Here is a 22,587-nt window from a genome sequence, read left to right as displayed (position 1 = left end):
AGTAAGACATATACCTGTGTCTTGCAGAAATACCATACCAGTCCTGGCATTGATAATAACCTTTAATAACATTTTAACATGGCAACTAAAATTGCAATTTATATTTGTATTACATTGGGATTTATAGAACATTCAACTACGGATGAGTGCTTTACAATTTTACAAAAAGTCTGTAGCAATATCAGTTAGCAAAAGTACTAGCTTTTAGAACAAAATGTTGTTAAACACATTTACTCATTCTGGGTATTAAAAGTAAAAATAATAGTGTCCATACATAAAACGTGTGTGTGTGTTTCCCTTTCTGATTTTTACAGATATTTTAAAATGTTTCCTTTAATGTGCATAGAGACATGTGCCACCCCCAATGTCTTGCATGTGCTACATTTTCAGCATCCTTACTAAGAGCACATTGAAACCCATTTGTACAGTGGAAGCTAGGCCACCTTTTCCCTTCTATTAGAATAGAGGAATGCAGCAAATCAAACTGTACAGTTCTCTACAGTGCACATAATGGGTAGAAACACTGTATCAAAATACATATTTACATTATAGAACAAAATCCTTAACATTGAAAAGAATGCCCTAAATGGGGAAAAAAAAACAAACAAACAGTGATACCTTCTGTATTGAGTTTAAAGTGTATTCAGATTGGCTGTATTTGATGATCAGCAGGTAGTCTCCAATTATTGCAACAACCCTTTTTAATAATAATAATAATAATAATAATAATAATAATAATAATACCGGTAAGGATAATAATGTTTTAAAACCGAATTACCACTAATGCTAACAACATGGTTAACAGATCTTTTGTGGGGATTGTGTTCACATTAAGAACTGTCCAATCAGGTTAGCAATGCCCAATACAATAAGAAAACTATGGAAAACAGCAGAAGGCCACCGGAGCTGTCCTGACCGATGAAGTGAAATCATGTGGATGACTGAAGGAAACACAAACACATAGGCAAGACCACAGGTAGCTCCAGAATATCTGCAAAATAAAACGCACATGAAAATACACATTACACACAACTTCTTTAATATTCCAGTACAACACATTAATGTGCAGAATGAGAATAAGCAGCCACCAACGTTTAATCCTTCTGTAGATTAAAATCCATCTTTTTTCTTAACTCAGCACTAAGTGGTTTATTTTATAACCCTATTCCCCTCTGCGATAAGACATGGCTAGACGCAATTACAGCAGCGACTGCATTACCTGCATGGATATCCTGGAATAACCCAATAAAAACAGTGGTGGTTGATTCATTCCAGGAGAATTCCCTGGTGATGTCAACTGTAATGCTCTACTAAAATTAAACTGTGGATTATCAACATTTATATAACTTTATACAAAGACTGCCCAAGCATAACTAAATATTTTCAGTGTCATATACAGAACAAAAAAAACAAACAATGACCATGGATACATCCACAACATTCCTTCTACATTACTAATGTAACTGATCACTTTGACAGTATTAAAATGTACTAAAACATTTAAAAAAAAAACCAAAAAAACAGAAAACCAACATGTACCTGATAATAGAGCCTATGTTTGGGTAAAATCTTGCCATGAGGACTCCTGCTCCCACAATTATTAGGTTCAAAGTCATCACGTGGAAAACACTTTAAAAAGAAAATAAAGCATACAGCAGGTTCAAATAATGACAATCTTACACAGCAAGTCATTTATGTGAAAAACTTGGGAAACGTCTGCTAGATTACCTGAAAACTTAGCAATTACAGTAAACCTTTCTATTATGGTAGAAAGTCTACACCACAACCCAAGAATAATTACAATCAACTTATGCAGCCTAACAAAATAACTCCCCCACACCAGGTTCAACAAACATAGGTAAACTTACACAGCACTTTACTCCTTGTCTTTAAAGGGTTTTCATTTCATGCCCTCGATGAGGTGCCTCTTTCAAGTGATTTAAGGCTGTATTTTGTCATAATACACAGACTCAGACATGTTCCATATGAAACTTAAAAATATTAAAATAATCTTAAATTCAATGACAAATGTTCTGACTAGAAGTCTTTTTCAACGATTGTCAGAGGCCTATCAAGTCTGTTCGGCTCACACAACAACAAAAAAACGAATGATGGGGCTCCCGAGTGGCGCATCCGGTAAAGGTTCTCCGCGTGGTGTGCAGGATGCGCCCTATAGCCTGGAGGTCGCCGGTTCCAGTCCAGGCTATTCCACTGCTGGCCATGGACAGGAGTTCCCAGGGGGCTGAGCGCTGCCCAAGGGCTTAGGTCGGCCAGGGTGTACTCGGCTCACCATGCACCAGCGACCCCTGTAGACTGACCGGGCGCCTGCAGGCCTGCCTGCAAGCAGCCCAGAACTGCGTGATCCTCTGACACTAGCTCTGAGGTGGCTGCATGGTGGGGCTGCAGAGTGAAAAGAAGCAGGCGGCTGACGGCACACGTTTCGGAGGATGCGTGTGTTAGTCTTCGTCTCTCCCGAGTCAGTGCGGGGGTTGCAGCGGTGAGCCAGGCTTACGAATTGGGCATTTCAAATTGGGGAGAAAATGGGGTGAAATACAAATGCCGATTCCAAATTATTAAAAAAAAAAAATAGTTGCCTTTACAACTATAATAAAAGCACACTAACCTGGGGTAGGGTTTCCCAAAGATCTGTCCCATCAGCTGGACTCGAACAAGGTAGCCCAGCAATGGATAAACTGTGCTCATCTGGAACAGCAGGCATGCTCTGGCAATGAACACCAGAATGTCACTGCTAGGGAAGTTGTCCAAAAAGTTCTATAAAAAGAAAAACAGCAAGTATGCAAGTAGCTGAAAACAGGCTTTGAGATTCACACAACCGTAGGGTTATGAATATTCGAACCATGAATTCTGTTGTGATACATACTGTAAGAACGCTAGACTGAGGCATACATTGTAAGGAAGAGTCAACCTGTTGTTTATGGGTTCAAGATACTTCTATGATCTGTTCAGATTTAGCCAACATACAAAAATAAAGTTCAACAAAAACGACACTATGATTTTTATTAGTCATACACAGCAGTTTTGTTTTGTTTTTGTTTTGTTTCTGGGATCTAGAATGCGTTATGTCTCCACTTAAGCATTTGAGAAAATGCACCCAAGAAACTAGTACTGTACATAAAATATACAGTACTGTCCAAAATACCAACATCCATGTAAATGGATACAAGGACGAGAGACTAAAGCTCAACCCTTCTCATCCACCCACCCACAAAAAAAAACAAAGAAAAATGATTGTATAGGTTATTGTTGTTTTACTGCCACCTACTGTACATTTCTTACACTACATCAACACTGACAAGCAGATAATGACACTAAAAATCTTTGAATTCTCTTACCGGCTCAATACAGTCTTTAGATAGTGGTGGGGAGGGAAACACTGCAAATATCAAAATCCCAACATACAGGTATGTCAGTCCAACCAGCAAGTAAGCAACAGAGAGGTCCCTTACCTAAAAATAAAGAAATAACAAAGGGGAAGAAATATGATTTTAGTAAGTGCACTTGTATGTTTACAAACAAGGGAAAACAACACTGGAACATTTTCAAGTTGCTTACAACATTTTATTTAAGCAAACATATGTTTACTTACATTATTTTCCTGGTTCTTGTTGTTTTTAAGCAATGTGATCACACAGTTGTGAATAAAGAAAGCAAGGGTAAGAACTCCAGTAAACTGTGGGAACAGCGACCTGAACTCTTTAGAAAAAAAGAAAAAAAAAGTCAGGGTATTAAAATAAAAACGTATATAAAACAAATATATGCAAAAACAATACTTCTACCGATAATAATAATTTTAACCATGAACAAGATCAATTTTACCATGAAACTGGAAGAGATGGGGCCTACAGCGTTAATCCACTTTCTGGCCAACTTCGGCATAAACAAAAAGACCACTTTGATAATGTTAATAGCCACAAACCTAAAAATCTCATCAATCCTCACAGTTGAAAAGAACGGCGAAAGATCAAAGCTGCTTTCCATTTCTTTAATGAGGTAGAGCAGAAACTTTTTATGTTTAACCCCATCGAGGGAGACAGCCATTTTAATGCTGTTTAGAAGGCAATTCAGTAACTCATGTTTGCACTGATGGAATGGAGAAGGCTTGGTGCACCAGCAGGGATGAAAGTCAGGATAAACTAAAAAAAAAAGAGCTGAGAGGACAAAGGCTGACTGAATGCGAATGCACAATGTGTTCTCCATGTCTTGCAGATACACCACAGGACCGGAAGAAAGCTTAGGAGAACCAGTTAAAAGGGGAGATATTACAATCAAGACACCATTTACATTCTAGAGACACTGAAACTCTCTCAGTGTCTTGATGATAAAATATTATTCACAGGGTTTACCTGGAACAAAAAAGTCTGTCGAATGAAACCAGTGAAACTCTAGGTGAAATCCCAGACGGGCTGCCTTCAAGGTTACCAGAATAATCAGATACGCCACTGAAACTGTACCTAAGGTAAAAAAAAAAAAAAAAGAGGTCAATGTAAACAGGACAACAAATAAATACGTCAATTTGACAGAAATAGAACAGTCCTACAATCCTTCATACACAAACACTCAAAACAGACTTGCTTTGCAGGTGCTATGAATGTATATATCAACGCCTGTATCCATTTAACTGGTTATTAAATCATACAATCAGCAAATCATTTTCAGAATCAAGACCTAGGTTGCAATGAGGAAGGGGCATTCTGTGCAACTGATTTGAGTATTCCAAATTATTAGCAATATGGGAGCACAAATTCACCACAAATCTCAACAGTCTTTTTAACACATGTTTTTATTTATCGTCTTTTCCACTTAAATACATATTGTATTTATGTGTGTGTGTATTATATATATATATATATATACTAGCTGAAGTACCCGGCATTGCCCGGGGAAATTCAATATTTCATACATGACAAATTGGGGAATGGTAGCCTTATGGTTTCCTATAAATTACTGATCTTGGGTGTCGCAAAATGCGCTCTTTCCTTTTTTTTTAACTTTTTTTTTTTTTGATTGTTGCCATTTTTTTTTTTTTTTTTTAATTTGTGTTCTTTATTTTATTTTTTGGTTTTGTGGGTTTTATTTAATTTGAGATACATGGCTACTGTAGTGCTCCAGCAATGGGGTTACTAAATAAAAGTACCCCAGGGGGGGCAAAATTTTTGAATCCAAACATAGCCCTCGACCTTCCCCTGGATGAATTCCGACAGGCCATACAGAGAATATGTGTAAAATGTGTGTGATACACTGTATGTACATTCATACACACACAGAGGTGAGAAAAGTAAACAATTAAACTTACCTAGAAAAGTAAATCTTGCGAAGAATGATGCCGACTTGAAATTCAACAGTGGCAGGAGCAGAATAATTAAGTATAAGGGTACAGTTTTGGTTTTATGCCACCACTGGTCAAAAACATCCTCAGTATTATTGCCATAAGTCATATATTCATCAGCACTGTGATTTGCATGGTGCTCTTTGTTGGGAAATGGGCAAATCACTGAAAATAAAAAAAAAAATAAAAAAAACACAACACCATTATCAAAAATGATAAAAATAAGATTTTGAACTTTCCCCTCTATTGCCGTGCCTGAATTTTTAAGATGGAACAGTATTGTATTTTCTACAGGATACCAAAGACATTTCGGTATATAGTTTAAAAAAAGAAGAGATCTATAACATGTATTACATGCATGTTCTGCTTCTGTTGTATGTGATTTTACAGTGTTAACACAGTGGAAACGTGAGCTTACCCACAATCTGGCCCTGGACAGTATATATAAGACATGCCAAGGGCAGCAGTGTGGAGTAGTGGTTAGGGCTCTGGACTCTTGACCGGAGGGTTGTGGGTTCAATCCCCAGTGGGGGACACTGCTGTTGTACCCTTGAGCAAGGTACTTTACCTAGATTGCTCCAGTAAAAACCCAACTGTATAAATGGGTAATTGTATGTAAAAATAATGTGATATCTGTATAATGTAAAATAATGTATAATGTGATATCTTGTAACAATTGTAAGTCGCCCTGGATAAGGGCGTCTGCTAAGAAATAAATAATAATAATAATAATAATAATAATAATAATAAAAAGATTTCTCCCAGGTAAGCCAGTGGAGGTAATCAAAGTTTAGAACTTTATAGGTCCAACTTTGAAAAAAAAGTGCAAAGGCTAACTTTAACGGAATAAAAACTCAAGAGTCAGAACAATACCTTACTTCCTCCTTCCCACAGTAGTTTTATACCATTGCAAAGGCTTTGTAGACCCCTCAGAAATGCTGTCTTTGCTGTTGCTTTAAAATTGTGCCCTACATGTTCTCCTCACAGTGCACATTACAAGACTGTACAGCAAGTAAATTTCTGACTCCTCCCACAGCTATGCCTCAGAGACAGGGTCTGCCAGGGCTTGCAAATGTGGGATTGGTTCACCAATCCGCAACGGATTACAAATTCTTAAAGACGAACACCTTTAAATTATTCTGACCATGCAAAATCTATTATAATTCTGTAAAGTGCATAAAAGTAATCCTTAATTAAAAAAGATAGCACAACATAAGTTTACTTACCTCTGTCAGTTCCATTTGTGCCAACATCTGTGTCAGTAACATTAACATGATGAACGTAATCTACAAGCAGAAAGAGGAATAGGTTTTAGAAGTATGTCCAGCACATTTCTGTGGTATCATTTCTAACAGCACAGGTAAAGTATCATACCAGTAGTAACTTACTGTAAATGAATTTTCCTGTGTTAAACAAGAAGTTGGACATCAGCACCCAGTAGACAATCATTGCACCGACCAGAGACACCATTGAGAATGCAAGACTAAACCACTGTCCAAACGAACCAAAATAGTATTTGCAAACATCTGGAAACTCCCAGCTTGATGTATCTATAAAAGCTGGAAAATCAAATGCACACAGAAGTCAGATGTAGTTATCTTGCTGCAAATAATCAACAGTTAAAAGGAAATTAAACACTGAAACACACAATATGAAAGTCATTTCTACAAAATAATGCAGTATTAGTTATTGTCCTTCAATTATTTATTTTTTTAAGCTGAAGCACTAACAGATAACGACATAGAACGTCTGTACAGCACTGAAACACTACGTTTAAAAAAAACTCAACTGTAGTGCTGAACCTCGTCTTCATTAATATTAGCATCATAATTGGAGTACAATATCCTTCAACACCATTGTGAAATTTACCAGAACGTTGGTTGTTCTTCATACATGGATCACAATGTTGTTCAGTACCATGTTGAATTGCTCAATTGTGCATTAATGATTATTTTGTTAATGGAAAATGTGTATGCAGAAATAAATATATTCTTCGGCATTAATGATTATTTTGTTAATTGACAATTTATATGCAGGAATAAATACATTCTTCGATAATACACCTACATTTACCAATACACTTTGGTAAATCATACGGTTAACCGGTAAATGTCTGAAAAGCAATCTATTTCTTCATAATTTCAGACGTTTACCACCTTATTTGGTAAATGTTGGCATTTACTGGTAAAACTTAAGACTGACCAGAGTCTGACTTTTACTGTAACATTTTATATATATATATATAAATGCTGATTAGCACGCTAATTGTGGGAAATCTAATGATACTCCGAGTTTAGTGTCTATGAAACCAGGCAGAATGTTTTCATTCATACAGAGTCACTGCAATAAATAATCAAATTGATAATCATCTTCTGCAATACCACCGAGTAACCAACTCCTACAGCTCAGTGACAGTCACAAATATATTGTTCTTATGCCATAGTGACCCAAGTTACCCACCCTGTAGAACTGTTTTTAGTTTATAGTTTTAATTCGGAACATGTAAAAGTTCACTTACGTACTGCAGCACGAGATTTCAACACTCTCAGACAGCAGTAAAGAGTCAGAATGCCCATCAGAATAACGATGATGACTCCAAAAGTGAATCCTGCCTGCAAGAATAAAATAACATTGTGTGATGTAACACAGAGTCAACAATAAGCAGCAGGGGCATTTGAATTTCAGTTATCAGTACAATAAAAATAAGAGGCTTTGAACTCACCTGCTTGATTCCCCATGGAATGCTAAGTATAGATGTTCCCATCATAGTATTCCAAATGGCAAAGCTGAAATAATTCAACAGCAGTTAAAAGGCAGGAACATTATAATAAAGCTGCAGACCCATCAAAGTGTTGCAGGACAGTTTAGTGGTTAAAACTGTTACAGTCAGCACTCACATATCCGACCCTATCAAATCTGGACGTCAGTGACGGTTAAAAGAGTGCGACGCATATCGGATTGTATTTTTCTTTTTGGCCCATTCCAACCCTTGTCCGTTTTTCAGGGAACACAAAAAAGATACAATGTCAAAAATACATAGCTGAAAGCACGGTGTTTTTAAATAAGTAGGTTTCCATTTAGACGTCCTGTAGTTGGTTTTGTTGGTACAGTACTAGATTTTCAATAGAAGAAGTATTTTAATTCAGAACGATAGGATTCTGAAAATATCACTTGCCAAAAGACAAATGGACAAGCGGACTGCAATACAGTACAAATTCGGTATTTAGCAGTATGTAAAATTCCCCATTAACGACCCAACAGCAAAATGAAATCAAAATGCTACCCATGCACAGAACTGCGTAAAATGTAAAAGGCAATGCAATTTAGAAAAATATTTAAACAAACAACAAAAAAAAACCCAACAACAACAACGTTTCCAGAATTAAAACAGTATCCAAAGTCAGTCTTCAAAATTGCAGAACATAGTGCCTGATAAGGCCCTAATGTCACAGTTCACTTACAAATGTAAATGTAAAAGCAACTAAAGAACAAAAAAAAAAAACATCACAGTATCCCAAAGCTGTTTAAAGATGAACTGTTTTACATCACAGTATCCAAAGCTGTTTAAAGATGAACTGTTTTACATGACAGTATCCAAAGCTGTTTAAAGATGAACTGTTTCACATGACAGTATCCAAAGCTGTTTAAAGATGAACTGTTTCACATGACAGTATCCCAAAGCTGTTTAAAGATGAACTGTTTCACATGACAGTATCCAAAGCTGTTTAAAGATGAACTGTTTCACATGACAGTATCCAAAGCTGTTTAAAGATGAACTGTTTCACATGACAGTATCCCAAAGCTGTTTAAAGATGAACTGTTTTACATCACTGTATCCCAAAACTGTTTAAAGATTAATTGTTTCACAGGACAGTATCCCAAAGCTGTTTAAAGATTAACTGTTTCACATGACAGTATCCCAAAGCTGTTTAAAGATGAACTGTTTCACATGACAGTATCCCAAAGCTGTTTAAAGATGAACTGTTTCACATGACAGTATCCAAAGCTGTTTAAAGATGAACTGTTTCACATCACAGTATCCAAAGCTGTTTAAAGATGAACTGTTTCACATGACAGTATCCCAAAGCTGTTTAAAGATGAACTGTTTCACATGACAGTATCCAAAGCTGTTTAAAGATGAACTGTTTCACATGACAGTATCCAAAGCTGTTTAAAGATGAACTGTTTCACATGACAGTATCCCAAAGCTGTTTAAAGATGAACTGTTTCACATGACAGTATCCCAAAGCTGTTTAAAGATGAACTGTTTTACATGACAGTATCCAAAGCTGTTTAAAGATGAACTGTTTTACATGACAGTATCCCAAAGCTGTTTAAAGATGAACTGTTTCACATGACAGTATCCAAAGCTGTTTAAAGATGAACTGTTTCACATGACAGTATCCAAAGCTGTTTAAAGATGAACTGTTTCACATGACAGTATCCAAAGCTGTTTAAAGATTAACTGTTTTACATGACAGTATCCAAAGCTGTTTAAAGATGAACTGTTTCACATGACAGTATCCCAAAGCTGTTTAAAGATGAACTGTTTCACATGACAGTATCCCAAAGCTGTTTAAAGATGAACTGTTTCACATGACAGTATCCAAAGCTGTTTAAAGATGAACTGTTTCACATCACAGTATCCCAAAGCTGTTTAAAGATGAACTGTTTTACATGACAGTATCCAAAGCTGTTTAAAGATGAACTGTTTCACATGACAGTATCCAAAGCTGTTTAAAGATGAACTGTTTCACATGACAGTATCCAAAGCTGTTTAAAGATGAACTGTTTCACATGACAGTATCCAAAGCTGTTTAAAGATGAACTGTTTCACATGACAGTATCCAAAGCTGTTTAAAGATGAACTGTTTCACATGACAGTATCCCAAAGCTGTTTAAAGATGAACTGTTTCACATGACAGTATCCCAAAGCTGTTTAAAGATGAACTGTTTTACATCACAGTATCCAAAGCTGTTTAAAGATTAACTGTTTTACATGACAGTATCCCAAAGCTGTTTAAAGATGAACTGTTTCACATGACAGTATCCAAAGCTGTTTAAAGATGAACTGTTTCACATGACAGTATCCAAAGCTGTTTAAAGATGAACTGTTTCACATGACAGTATCCAAAGCTGTTTAAAGATGAACTGTTTTACATCACAGTATCCCAAAGCTGTTTAAAGATGAACTGTTTCACATGACAGTAGCTCTCGCTCGCTTTGTTGTTGCTGTCTTTTCGTCAGGTGAAATTGGAGGAAGCGCTGTGTAAATGCACAATAAAGACTGACTGATTTGCACATGCAAAAAAAGAAAAGAAAAAACACAACCTGTGACGCATAATCAAATAGATTGTAACATTGAAGAGATGGGCTTTGTATCAGAAAACTGGTGACGGAGTCCGAAATCATGTGCATTAATTTGTTTCATATATATAATGGGGATTGATTTGTTTCTTAATACAAGGACAGTAAAAGTGACTGACGTGTATCCGAGTGTCGTATATCCGAGTGCTGACTGTATATCAAAATGATGTCCTTCCCCATAGCAACTTAAATACAGGGATGAAGGCAATAAACTCAGGCTGCTTACTGGGTATCACACAATCAGGCACATGGGTGCATTTTCTTTGTTGAGACAATGTATCTACTTATTTTGGTTTCTTATCTGCTCCCTATTTTACTGCATTTAATCCTGTACTTTAGAGTACTATAATCTGTCAAGTGTTATTTAATCTGTAGTATTTTGTATTTAATTATATCCTGATGTAACTATCACTGACACTGTTATCTGCTCTGTTATTGAATCGTATTTTGTCATACTTGTACTTGCTAGAACCAAAGTCATTGTATTTTATCTTGCTCTTAATTGATGATTCTTGAAATGTATTTTTGTTTACGACTGTAAATTGCCCTGGATAAGGTGGATAAGGGAGTCTGCTAAGAAATAAATAATAATAATAATAATAATACCTAAGCTCATGCCCCTGTCTACAAGTACACAGTTGAACTGAAGTGTAAATGAATGTCACATTTATAAAATATGCATTACTATACAAATGATAGTCAAATTGATAACAGACCACTTTAAGGCTTCAAGATATAAACTATTTTTTTCTGACCCATTACTAAGGACGTCCGGGTGTTTGAGGGAGAGCTCACTTTTCCTTCCTGTGTCAGATTCACTCACGAAACCAGACCCTAGATATTGACCTTTACCACAGACTGCGACACGGTTCCAGGATGTCTTCACTTTTTTTGGTACAGTGTGGTGCATGAAAAATCTTCATGTCCCCATTTAAAGTAGAAAAAACAATAACTAATCAGTGTGTCTCCTTAAGATCAAACTCTGTCTCGTCACGTCTGATTACACAGAGAATCTTGTGAGATGTCATAGCAAAACGAGTTACACAAGGGCAAGTTTAAAATACAGATGCAGAAAGAAATGCAATTTTACACGTGAGGATGTTTCTAATTAGGAGAATGCTTCAGATTGTTTACAGCATAAACTTTACAAATGTATGGAACACGTTTCTAAGGGACTGGGACTTGACAGCTGAAAATGAAACAAAGAAAGACACCATGCAAACAAACGTTACGAAAAGGTTTTCTCCTCGATAATATCAGTAATGTACCGTTACAGTACGTGTTGCGTGCAGCGTTCTGTTTAGCTCACTTTACTGTTTCTACTTGTTACAGCTGTTGAGCATGTTATAATGCGGTACACTTACATGGTGATTATGCTGGGATTTTTTCCTGACCCATCAGCATTCCCCTGAATTTTAAAAGCAGTTCCTAAAGGGCTGTAAACATAGATCTCATCAGGAGCAGGAATCACATGATCTGGAGGGATCTGCAAGAACAAGGCATGTCATTTTACACTGAAGTGCACTCACTGGTAACAGCTACTGTACTGAAACAGTACTTATAAGCACAGAATGTGTGCTTAGGGCCACTTTTTGTAAGCTTTTTACTCCTAACTGTTAGCATTAGCGCACTTTGTAAGTAAGGAACAATGCACACAATAATCTTACCAGAAAACAAAAATAACATATTTGATTTAGGGGATTGTAAACAGTTGATCCACTTGATTGGAATTTAGAAAGAGCAACAAATGTGAGGAAACAAAGTCCTACCAGCAGCCTGTCGGAGGAGCCTGTTAATCTGCTGTAGTACTGCATTCTGCTGTTCATCACAGAGGCTTCTGCAGACACTCGCTCCTGCATATCCTCGTCCACAATATTCCTGGGCTCCACATAAAAAGGCCTGAACAAGAGAAAAACAAAAAACAAAAGCTGCTAAAGCCATGTATCCATACTGTACTTGGTACAAATATCCCCTACAGTAAATATAGAACCAAATAAATAAACACCTTAAGACTACCTTAGGCATTCACAAAAATAGATAGCCATGGCTTGTGAGATTTGAGATATTATATTTCTAACAGCAACAGAAACCAAATAAATAATAATAAAATACAACTGTGTTGCAAATTTATAGCCCACATTTTAAAGTGTTTGGTCTCTTTCTGCAACATGGCAGTTTTAAATAAAAGGCAAGTTCTGCCTTGTACTCAAAATGGATCATGACAAATACCCAACATGGGGTCAGTGACAAGACAAATGCAAGACTTGGTCAATTTACCCACAGCGACTCACTAGTTTCCCCTGTACTTGCTGAAATTTTCAAGGAAATGAAAATGAAAATGACAGGAGGGCTATGCAACAAGCAGAGGAAAAAGATCTGAGTAATGCTTTTCAGAAACGTTTCTGTACTGCTTTAATTAGAATTCCACGATATTGCAATTGCCTATAGTTGTGCAAGTACTGGCTTGTTCACTTTGACTTAAAAAGTGCTACATGTAGAATGACTGGCAATTTGGACATTTTCAAAAAGAGGATAGGCCCCAACCATTCCTTTGTACTCAGGCCCTTTAAATTTTATAAACACATCAGGATCACAGAGTACTTGGAGAACAGCTATCCTGGCTGTTATATAGGTTGTACAGGTCATTACACCTTTCGACTGCCTTCTCTGAGAACACTAAAACGTCTCCTGTGAACAACCTCCCAGGCACTCTTGGTGACCTAAAGCCAAACATGAGGGGGAAATGTGCCAAATTTACTTCAGACATCTTGCTAAATGTCTCAAACCGTTGCCGTGGGAACAGTGACCCGGGTTAGCCAATATAGAACTAAGAACAGAACTTGCTTTGTGCTGTAAATGTATAGCAACAAAGAGTTGAAATACTCATCCATCTTTTGATATGTCTGAGGAGGCTATAAAAGAGCTCCCATGTAATTTCTTTAGCTTACATTACAACTAAAATGAAGTGTTAAGGGAGTACTACTTAATGTTTGTTTATTTTATATTTTGTCATGTTGTACGAATAAATCACTTTTGTTTAAATAATTCTGAATACTCTCAATTGCAAGCCTTCATATACAGTGTATACCTCACTCCAGAACTTGAATCAAGAGTAATGATCTATTACTGGATTTGTTATAAATTATAAATCTGATGTTATTTTGAGAGAATAATATCACACAGGGTTTATGCACTCTAATGAATACCAATTGTTAATTTCTTAATACACTACAAATCTCCCTTACAATCCTCATTCATTGCATCTGTCCTATGCTCGTTCTGTTGCTAGAAAGACATTTACATGTACAAACTTCAGTAAACACTTCAACTCAGAGACATTCGACACTACTTTAATTCTGTACATTATTAATTTGCCACAGCATATAAATGTATCATTTAAGTCATATTGTACCAAATTCAAGTACCACCAAGGAACCAATTTCCACAACAACTAAAACTAACATGGATACAGTTTCTCTGACCGAAACATTTACCATTTAGAAAAACAACTGGGTTCAAATAAAGGCATCAGCCGTATAAAAGATGTGATCGCTACAAAGAGGGCCGAGTTATAAAAACACAGACACATAACTGCGACGCAAGTTTTCAACGTCACAGAAATCTAGATTTTTCATCTTCCCATTTTGTCTAGTTTAACTTGACCATTTTGTGGCAATCTAGTACCTCTGGGTTTATTTGAGCCACAGTGCAGAAAGTATGAGAGCTTGTGACCACCCACTGATAAAAATAAATCTCCAACTTCAAGCTGTCAGCATTGCTTAATGAACAAACACTCTGTGAAGTATCTGAGGTTTTGATTGCACTGGAAACGTCACCATCCGTTGCCGGGGGTTTGTGAAATAGCTGAGAGATTATTTCATAAGAACTTGTTATGAAGAGCGAGGAGACTGCAGATATAACTGCCCCTCATTTCAGGAACCCTCGGACGACTGTTTAGGATTTTCACACTCTCCTACCACCTCTGGATCTCACAGATTATTACATTCTTGAAACATAATAACTGCTGTGGTATCTACATTGAGCACATTTGGCACTGAACATATAGCCTTAAATGGAAAGCAAGAGGTAGAATAACTTGACTATAAAGAAACAATTAATTTTAATAGTTACTGCAGAGGCAGAATATGTCGGTTTGAGGAGTACATACATTACAGGAATATGTGTACTTATAAAAGGTCCTACTGATTATTAGGAATACTGGAAATATACAAATATACCAATAAAGTAACACAACCAAAAACAAATATCTAACAACAGAAATGCATCGTTTCAAAGAGAATAAAGTCTAAGGAATCATTTGGAAGTACTTTATCCATTATAAAACTTTTTTTTTTTTTTTTTTAATCATTCTTAATTTTATAAATATATTCCAGCCACAAACAGCAGCCTAAAACGTATTAAAAAATACTACGAACCATCTCTAGTTTGTTAAGATAAGGTACAAATTACCTCATCTAAATCAGTGCACCATCAATAGCCACGTTATTACGAGGGAAATCCCATGGCAGAGGAAAACATGGGTCTGATGATATCAAACTGACCAGATTCATAGTAAAAATAACTTGTTTTAAAAAAGTGTCCAGAATGTAGATTCACCTAAAGCATTTAAAACCATTAGGATTTACCATAGTTCTTCTTACTTTATTACCACACTATGAGAACCAAACAACTCAAAGGTGCTTAAGAAACCTTGAACTATACACCTTACTTATCTGGCTCTCGTCTTGTAAAATGAACAGGATGTGATTATCACTCATTTCAGCAAGGCGTCCTATATACAAACTTCCGAATCAGGACTGTCTCAGATCTCAGTACTTGATCAGCACGAAGCAGAGTGTTGCATTTATCATACAGGATTGTTAACAGTAATTATCTGTAGCATACACCATTTGCTGCTAAATTAATTTGAAGTAATTTGCATGGTTTACAAATTGCATGCTGGTGATACATTAACAGTGGAAGAACTGCGCACCAATGTACCATGAAGTGGCTTTATAAATGGCCAGTAAAGACAAAACCATGAAATCACAAAACACTCAACCCACTCACAGTGTTTCAATAACTTAACATGTGACCCGAATGAGCCATTCCTTCCAAACACTGGAAGAACATAGATTATTTTAAACTACGTTTATCTAGAATAATGCATTTCCAGCAATATCAACATGTATTTTATGTATTATTTTGTGTAAAACAGTGCTGTAAAACAGAACCCGGACAGAGTCCATTCTCTTTTTTAACTATTAACTAAATTCACTGCATTTTATGACGTGGTAAATGCCATCATGTGTTTTTAAGTGAGGTAAGAATTTGACCTGAATACCAAAATTGTGTTTTTCACTGCAGATGCAATTTTAATTCTATGATCCTGAGTCATTCTTTATTTTATATTTTCCCTGTGAAATACTACGCTTCACAGAACCAGGGTAAAATAGTACAAACAACATGCATGTCGGTGATATAATGCTGGAAAAGTCTGCATTAAAAAAACAACATTTCACAACCGGTAGTTGTGTACACACTATTATTGTTCTCTTACTGATTAAACTAAGTATGCGTACCTTTTAGATTTTGGATCCAGTGAGTCTAACCCATTCTGATCTGACTCAACATAGCTCTCTTCAGCTCTAACTGGATCCAGTAGTGGCTTTCCGTCTTCTTCCATGCTTGTTTGAGTTTTTACACCAACAGAAAACCTCATTTAAAAAGCACAACCTAGGAGAAAAAGAAGAAGTTACTAAACAGATTATCTACAGTGTCATCATTTAATAACACTTCAATTGAATACTATTTGAACAGAAATGTGATCTGATACATGTACGGGTGGTTGTTTACCTTGCATCCCGGACCTTTTCATTTATATGTCATCTCGAAAGTCGCCAACTATAAGACTGAAAGAAAAGAAAAATCAGATTACATGCTTTCAAATGTTTCAGAGTCTAGCTTAATTATAAACAAATAAAAGAAAACTCCAATTCATTTCAACTGATAGCTGACAAAATGCGCTTGTCTACACCTTGTTTCTGTAACATAGTACTTGAAACTTGGTAGGCAATCTGACTTTTAAAAACCGCACAACTTACAGTAGCTGAGATTTGAAAAACATCCTCTATGTGGCTGATAACAAAATGAAAGCTTTGGAGCACCAGAATGGATCTCTGAGAAGGTTTTCTACCTGGTCACCTCACACAACAAAATTAAAGTCGTTTTCACAGACAGCTGCTTTCCTACTTCTGCTATGTAATTTTAATAAAAGTAAAACTAAACTAAAAATCTTCTTAGTCCAGTAGATAACTGTTTTAAACAAAGTGCCTATAACTGTTTAAAGAGTGTTGTTTTTTCGGGACCCACAAAACAGAACTTTATTTTAGGCCAGATAAGTAGATTACATTTTTTTTGCAACCAGAATAAGGTTTTCTTTGTGACTGTATTAGAAATGTAATTCATGTCTAAATGTTTCTGAAAAGTATTTGTTGTGCAAGTGAAATATTAGTAAGATCTAATACAATGACTATTTCAGGAATATAAATAAGAACACATGCATAGCAGTGCGATCCATTCCTGGTTTTACTATGAGTTTAATAAGACACACCAGAGCTTGCTACCTATACACTGTGGCTAATTAAGCTTGTAGTAAAACCTGGAATGCATGAAACTGTCTTATTTGCAGCTTGTGATTCAACTGAAATACAGAGATCCATGTAAAGAAAAGCGCAGCGTCATTGAATGCTCAACCACACTAGGATAAGTTTGTTTTGTCAAGCCAAACATTCCAAAGAGCATGCGAATCCCATGTGCCTGTATGTAGAATCTAAAAGCAGAAATTACAACAATATGACTTTTCAAGTGGTAGATCCTGCAAATATCTGATGTCTCTTTATGTCTTTTTCAAAGATACTCTAAGACTTGCTGTAAAAACTGATCTGCTTCCATAATTAGGTTTGTTATTTAAAGCCATCTTATTCAGCAGATAATCCCCCCTTTAATTATTCTGTGCATTTGTCTGCCGGCCCATCTTTTGTGTGACACCCAGCACCTGTGGTCTTGCTTTATCTATTCAGCTTCTCCTTTTTCCGGCTGACTAGTTTGTTCACAACCTTTAGAACCACTGAGCTTTCAGGAACTACATCAGCAATGGGTATTATTATTAAAATGTTTCCATACAGTATAAAAGTATCAGTGTGTGTAATAGTACAAGTTACTTACTCGATCCACAAAGTTTATTCATTCGCCAAACATTTCACTTGTACTGACAATAAAATCCTAAATAGGGCATGCTGCTTGCAAGTTTACCATTTCTGTGCATGAGATTGTTGTGTATCTTAACTAGTGTACTACAATGTATTAATGCTGCTCTGTGACAAACTAAATCATACATACATCAATTTACATTAGCACTCATGTTAAGAAAAAGAATACCACACGATCATGACAAAAATAAAACCAGGTCTTGATACAGTATTTTTTTTACAACTTGTTGACAAAGTTAACCCTAATTACTTTAAAAAGTATCCCTACAATGTGGAAAGTACCAGAGAATGCTTCCAGGAGACACACAGCTAGGGAAAGCACCCTGTCAAACATATAATCGAATTGAAGGCAACGGCACAAAATTCAGAACAAGAAAAGCAAGTTAATATTTACAGTACTTTGGAGAATCCGTGTCCCAACTGAGTAAAATAATGTGAGAGAAGGGTATGCTCACTGATGTGTGGAATCCATCGTGTGTTGAGGAAATGCTATGTATTGATCTCATTGATGATCGAATTAACGTCATATTAATTCGACCACCAGCTGCACCATGCTGACCCAGTCATATTTAACAGCACGGTAAGCAACAAACCGCTTAATTGCACACTTCTGCTGTCCTCTAACTATATACACGTATCACAATGCATTACTGCATGTTGTTTACTATCTGACCATCACCATCACATTCATTCTTACGTCAATTATGTTTCTGCAGCTCTTTATTCCCACGTCAAATCTACTTTTACTTACCTACAAATGCTGGGATTCTGCCTCGGGAAGCCGGTGCCGTTACCGGTAGCAGAAGCTAGCAGCTTAGGCTACAACACTACCAACATACAGTACTTTGAAAACAGGAAACGAGCACAAATGTAAACTGCACATGCTTGGTAAACAGATTGGTTCGTGGGATCTGTAGTCTTTTAGGTCTTTGTCATTTTTTTTTTTTTTTTGTGGCGCTTGAATCATACTACAATTCCCCGAATAAACCTCAAGTGGTCAGCTTGTTGCTGCACACCAAGGTTCAGTCGGTTTGGGACTTGGTGCCAAATACTGTCTAAAGCACAATTGTAATAATAAGTGATAATGTGCTAAATATTGTATAACTGTATTGATTTGATATTTTAATTGTTTTACAAGATCAGAGAACATCGTATTACTAATTACTAGTGCATTATTGTAGCGGAGCTGAATACCGTCTCCATTCACCTTGCAATGTGTGTGAATCATGTGCTGCGGATGCAAAAATAGTTCTCACTGACACTATTTTAGAAATATATTTGTTATTGAAAAAAAAAGAAAGAAGACTTTATGATTGCGGAAAAAATAAACTAAGCATACGCAAATGAATTTGCATGCGCGCTTGACTAGATGAGACGCTTTTCTTCCGAAGACACTATTATTTGGCGTAACACCAGAAGTGGGTTTACTAGGGGACGCTTTCGTAAGGATCTGTCGAGGCTTGTCCACACGTGCTCATCAATGGGGTTCATGTCCAGTGACTGGACAGGCCATGACAGTTGTGAAGCCATGATTCTCTTTCTTATCTTTGCTGTACTTAACAGTCCCAGCTGACGGGCTGCAAAGGAACAGTAACTTCTGCCCGGTACAGCAACGTTCTCAAGAGGGGCTTTGCCTGTCTATGCCATGGTCATCTATCCAAAGAGGGCTGCATTTTAAAGGAAGCTGGTGCCCCAGTTTACACCGCCCCTGCAACCAAAGATAAATGGTCATGGCATCATTCACAACTCTGCCATCATATAGCCTGGCCAGTCTCCTGGCATGAACCTCATTGAGCAATCGACCAATCCCCGCGAAATCCTCCCAGTATACCCACTTCCCGAGACACCCTACAGATTCTGTGCCAGGAATGGGCTGCAATCAGTGATGCCAAGTCTCACGAGAAAACAAAGCGGCACTGCCTTTCAAAACAACCCAAAAACAAGCGCAACCCATGTTAGAGTATGGGTGTTTATGCACATTTCAACCCGCGACTCTCAAATTCCAACCCCCTCTCAAAAATCAAGCCCAGTTCCGTTTATATAAGCGGATTTGGCAACCGTGGCTGCAATCCCGCAGACCAGGATTGTTGTAAACACAAAAATTAAGGATTCAAAGTATTAATCCCACTCATTTGCCTGTGCTGTATGGCTCCGAATAGCGCGTTATTCCTTCTTCAAACAGAACTGAATAAAGACCCAATTTGTTTCTGTTTGGTCCTTATAATCTGATGTAACTGTCAAGCAGAGACTATCTGAACACACATACAATTCAGTACAAAAGAACACATATAAAACTCTACACCAAATGAAATGTCCACGTGTTCAATTCTCCAATACACTACATTCCCCAGAATGCATTATGTACTGTGACACAAATGTTCCGTTTATTAATAATAATAATAATAATAAAAATTAAGTTATATTAATGCGTTTTTGGATATGGGGTTTGTGAGGTGGAATCCTGAATTTTAAAAAAATAATAATTATAATAAATATAATTTTTTTTGTATATATAAACACTTAATCTAGTGAGGTAAAATAAATGACCTCACATACACAAAATAATAATAAGAAAAAAAAAATGAAGCACGACTTTCTCACGTGGTACGTTCCCGCCGTTCCGTTCGCGTTTACTTATCTCTCCGAAGTTTCTTCGCTCTTTTCACCCACGTCCAAACAGGAGCTGGCTTCGTGATTCTTGTGGGAGGTATACTGTTTGTTTTTTCAAAGTACATGCTTTTTCACTGCTTAAATTAGTACTTCGTTTTAGTTAGTTTTTGTCACACAACATAATACATGACACATTATGTTAAGATATGTAATGTAATGGATGGTTTGCGTAAAATATATTATGTGACCATTTAGGACCAAAATAACTGAAGCAAAATGTATGTAAGCCTTTCCTTTTTAATGCAAATAAGTTAACTAATGAAAAACATTAAATGTTCATTTGCATGAGACAGCAAGGTGATTTTGTATACATTTGTTGATTAAGTTTAAGCAAAGCTAATCGTCTTATAATACGGAGACAGGTTCGACAGAGTATGCTGTGTGGAGTATGTCCGTATTAACGCGCCATAGACTAATACCAAATTATTTAATACAAAGAGTCATTGGTGATGATGGAAGTTGATCTTTGAGACCCACTTGTGTTTTTTTTTTTTTTTTTTAGTTTGTTTTAACTATTGCAACATTCGTTGGCGAAATTAGTTGTACAACATTAGTTAGCCCGCACATTGAGTCGTGTGTAAATCTTTGGACATTGTGAAAATCTAGTCTCTCTGCTGACATACTGTACAATTGAGTGTGATGTTACGAGTTGTGTTTTTAAACCTTTTGGTTGTAATGTTTGGCGGACGATTGTGCTGTACTTGCCCCAGTCAGGCCCGCTCATTTTGGAAACTTTTCTGGTCACGTTGTCTCCCTGATTCATGCATTGTGAAAATCGTATTTACATTTAAATATCACTACAATTGTTTTGATCAAATTGCCTGTGATCTTTTGATTGCAAGTTTAAGTATTGTGTGTGTGTGTGTGTGTGTGTATTAAACCTGCAGAAACCTCCTGAGGTCACCCACCCACCAGTTTAAATGGAATACTGGACACGAACCTGTGTTTAATTTACTGTTTACAGTTACAACAGGTCCATCCTCTCTAAGCCTCAAAGAAAACCTAGAATTCAGAAAAAATGGCAGATGAAGACTGGGACGATGAAGTTGGAACATCGAGTGCTCCTTCGTTTTTCCCAAACAAAAATATAATGGTAAGGCAGTAAACTACAGTAGATCTGTACATAATTCCGGAGCACAGAGAGCCAAAACAGGATTTTGAAGTTGCCTTTAAACTGAAGGAAATTAACACGCGAATTGAGCGCTAAACCTTTGCTAAATTGATTCTGGTGATTAATTATCTCGAGGCAGCATGACAATAGTACAATAATAGCTTTTAAACTAGCCGGGTCCACACCTGAACGATCAGTTGCGCAACCCAATCGCTTCCGAAATCGCACAACTGGGTTACAAGCAATTGCTTTGTCCACATCTGACAGGTTTTAAAAAACAGTTGACACTTTTTTTTTTTTGTCCCTCGTCTACAAGTTTCAATTGTATTTATTTTTTGACAACAGAGGTGACACTTTTTTTGGTCAGGTCGTAATGTAACTAACGAGGAAGAGTTTGGCTGTTATTATTTTTTCAACTGTTATTTGAAATGTCATATTCCCTAAAGAAAAAAAAAAAACAAAGCCACGTAAAAGCTGGACGAAACCGTTACATTTTACTGCCGACATTTTAAAAATTAGCCCTTCTTTATGACAGGATATGCAAGCCGTGCAGTCAGCATTATAAGAACCAATCAGCGTTCACAAATTGCCACGTGATCGCTACGTCTACAGAAGTCGCTCGGGGGGTTGATTGGAAAGTAGAGCCCGGCTCCACTGGTTGCAGGAACGTACACATAAGCGACTTGGTTGCATGCAACTGATAGCTCAGGTGTGGACCAAGCTCAACAAATTAAATAAGTACCATCAATATGTATTTATTTTGTTAATAGTTTTAAAAATGATATATAGTTTAAAGTTTATTTATAGTTTGTAATAGTATA

General features: G+C 36.6%; 2 protein-coding genes across 5 annotated transcripts in view; one reads left to right on the top strand and one right to left on the bottom strand.

The window, feature by feature from the left end:
• Positions 1-44: 44 nt before the first annotated feature.
• On the bottom strand, positions 45-18,898 carry LOC117409601 (neutral amino acid transporter 9). Its single transcript, XM_059012828.1, has 16 exons — positions 18,737-18,898; positions 16,571-16,626; positions 16,297-16,450; positions 12,484-12,613; positions 12,079-12,200; positions 8,070-8,133; positions 7,866-7,959; positions 6,736-6,906; positions 6,574-6,633; positions 5,315-5,512; positions 4,365-4,472; positions 3,608-3,714; positions 3,354-3,467; positions 2,624-2,772; positions 1,540-1,629; positions 45-991 (listed from the first exon to the last, which is right to left on the bottom strand). The coding sequence occupies exons 3-16, from the start codon at positions 16,434-16,436 to the stop codon at positions 826-828; spliced, it is 1,713 nt and encodes a 570-aa protein (XP_058868811.1). The 5' UTR covers positions 16,437-16,450; positions 16,571-16,626; positions 18,737-18,898; the 3' UTR covers positions 45-825.
• Positions 18,899-20,591: 1,693 nt separating this feature from the next.
• Positions 20,592-22,587, top strand: part of LOC117962538 (probable ATP-dependent RNA helicase DDX4) — a 28,860-nt gene continuing 26,864 nt past the window's right edge. For 3 of the 4 annotated variants that reach the window (XM_059012826.1, XM_059012817.1, XM_034924288.2), the window contains exons 1-2: positions 20,593-20,692; positions 21,620-21,748. In XM_059012826.1, the coding sequence (XP_058868809.1) occupies positions 21,674-21,748 (75 nt within the window). In that variant the 5' untranslated portion in view covers positions 20,593-20,692; positions 21,620-21,673. Of the gene's footprint in view, positions 20,693-21,619; positions 21,749-22,587 lie in introns of all 4 variants that reach the window. The other variant, XM_059012821.1, reaches the window with a different exon arrangement.

The sequence above is a fragment of the Acipenser ruthenus genome, chromosome 1, assembly GCF_902713425.1.
Source record: "Acipenser ruthenus chromosome 1, fAciRut3.2 maternal haplotype, whole genome shotgun sequence".
Classification (NCBI taxonomy): domain Eukaryota; kingdom Metazoa; phylum Chordata; class Actinopteri; order Acipenseriformes; family Acipenseridae; genus Acipenser; species Acipenser ruthenus.
This window is presented reverse-complemented; position numbering and strand designations above follow the sequence as displayed.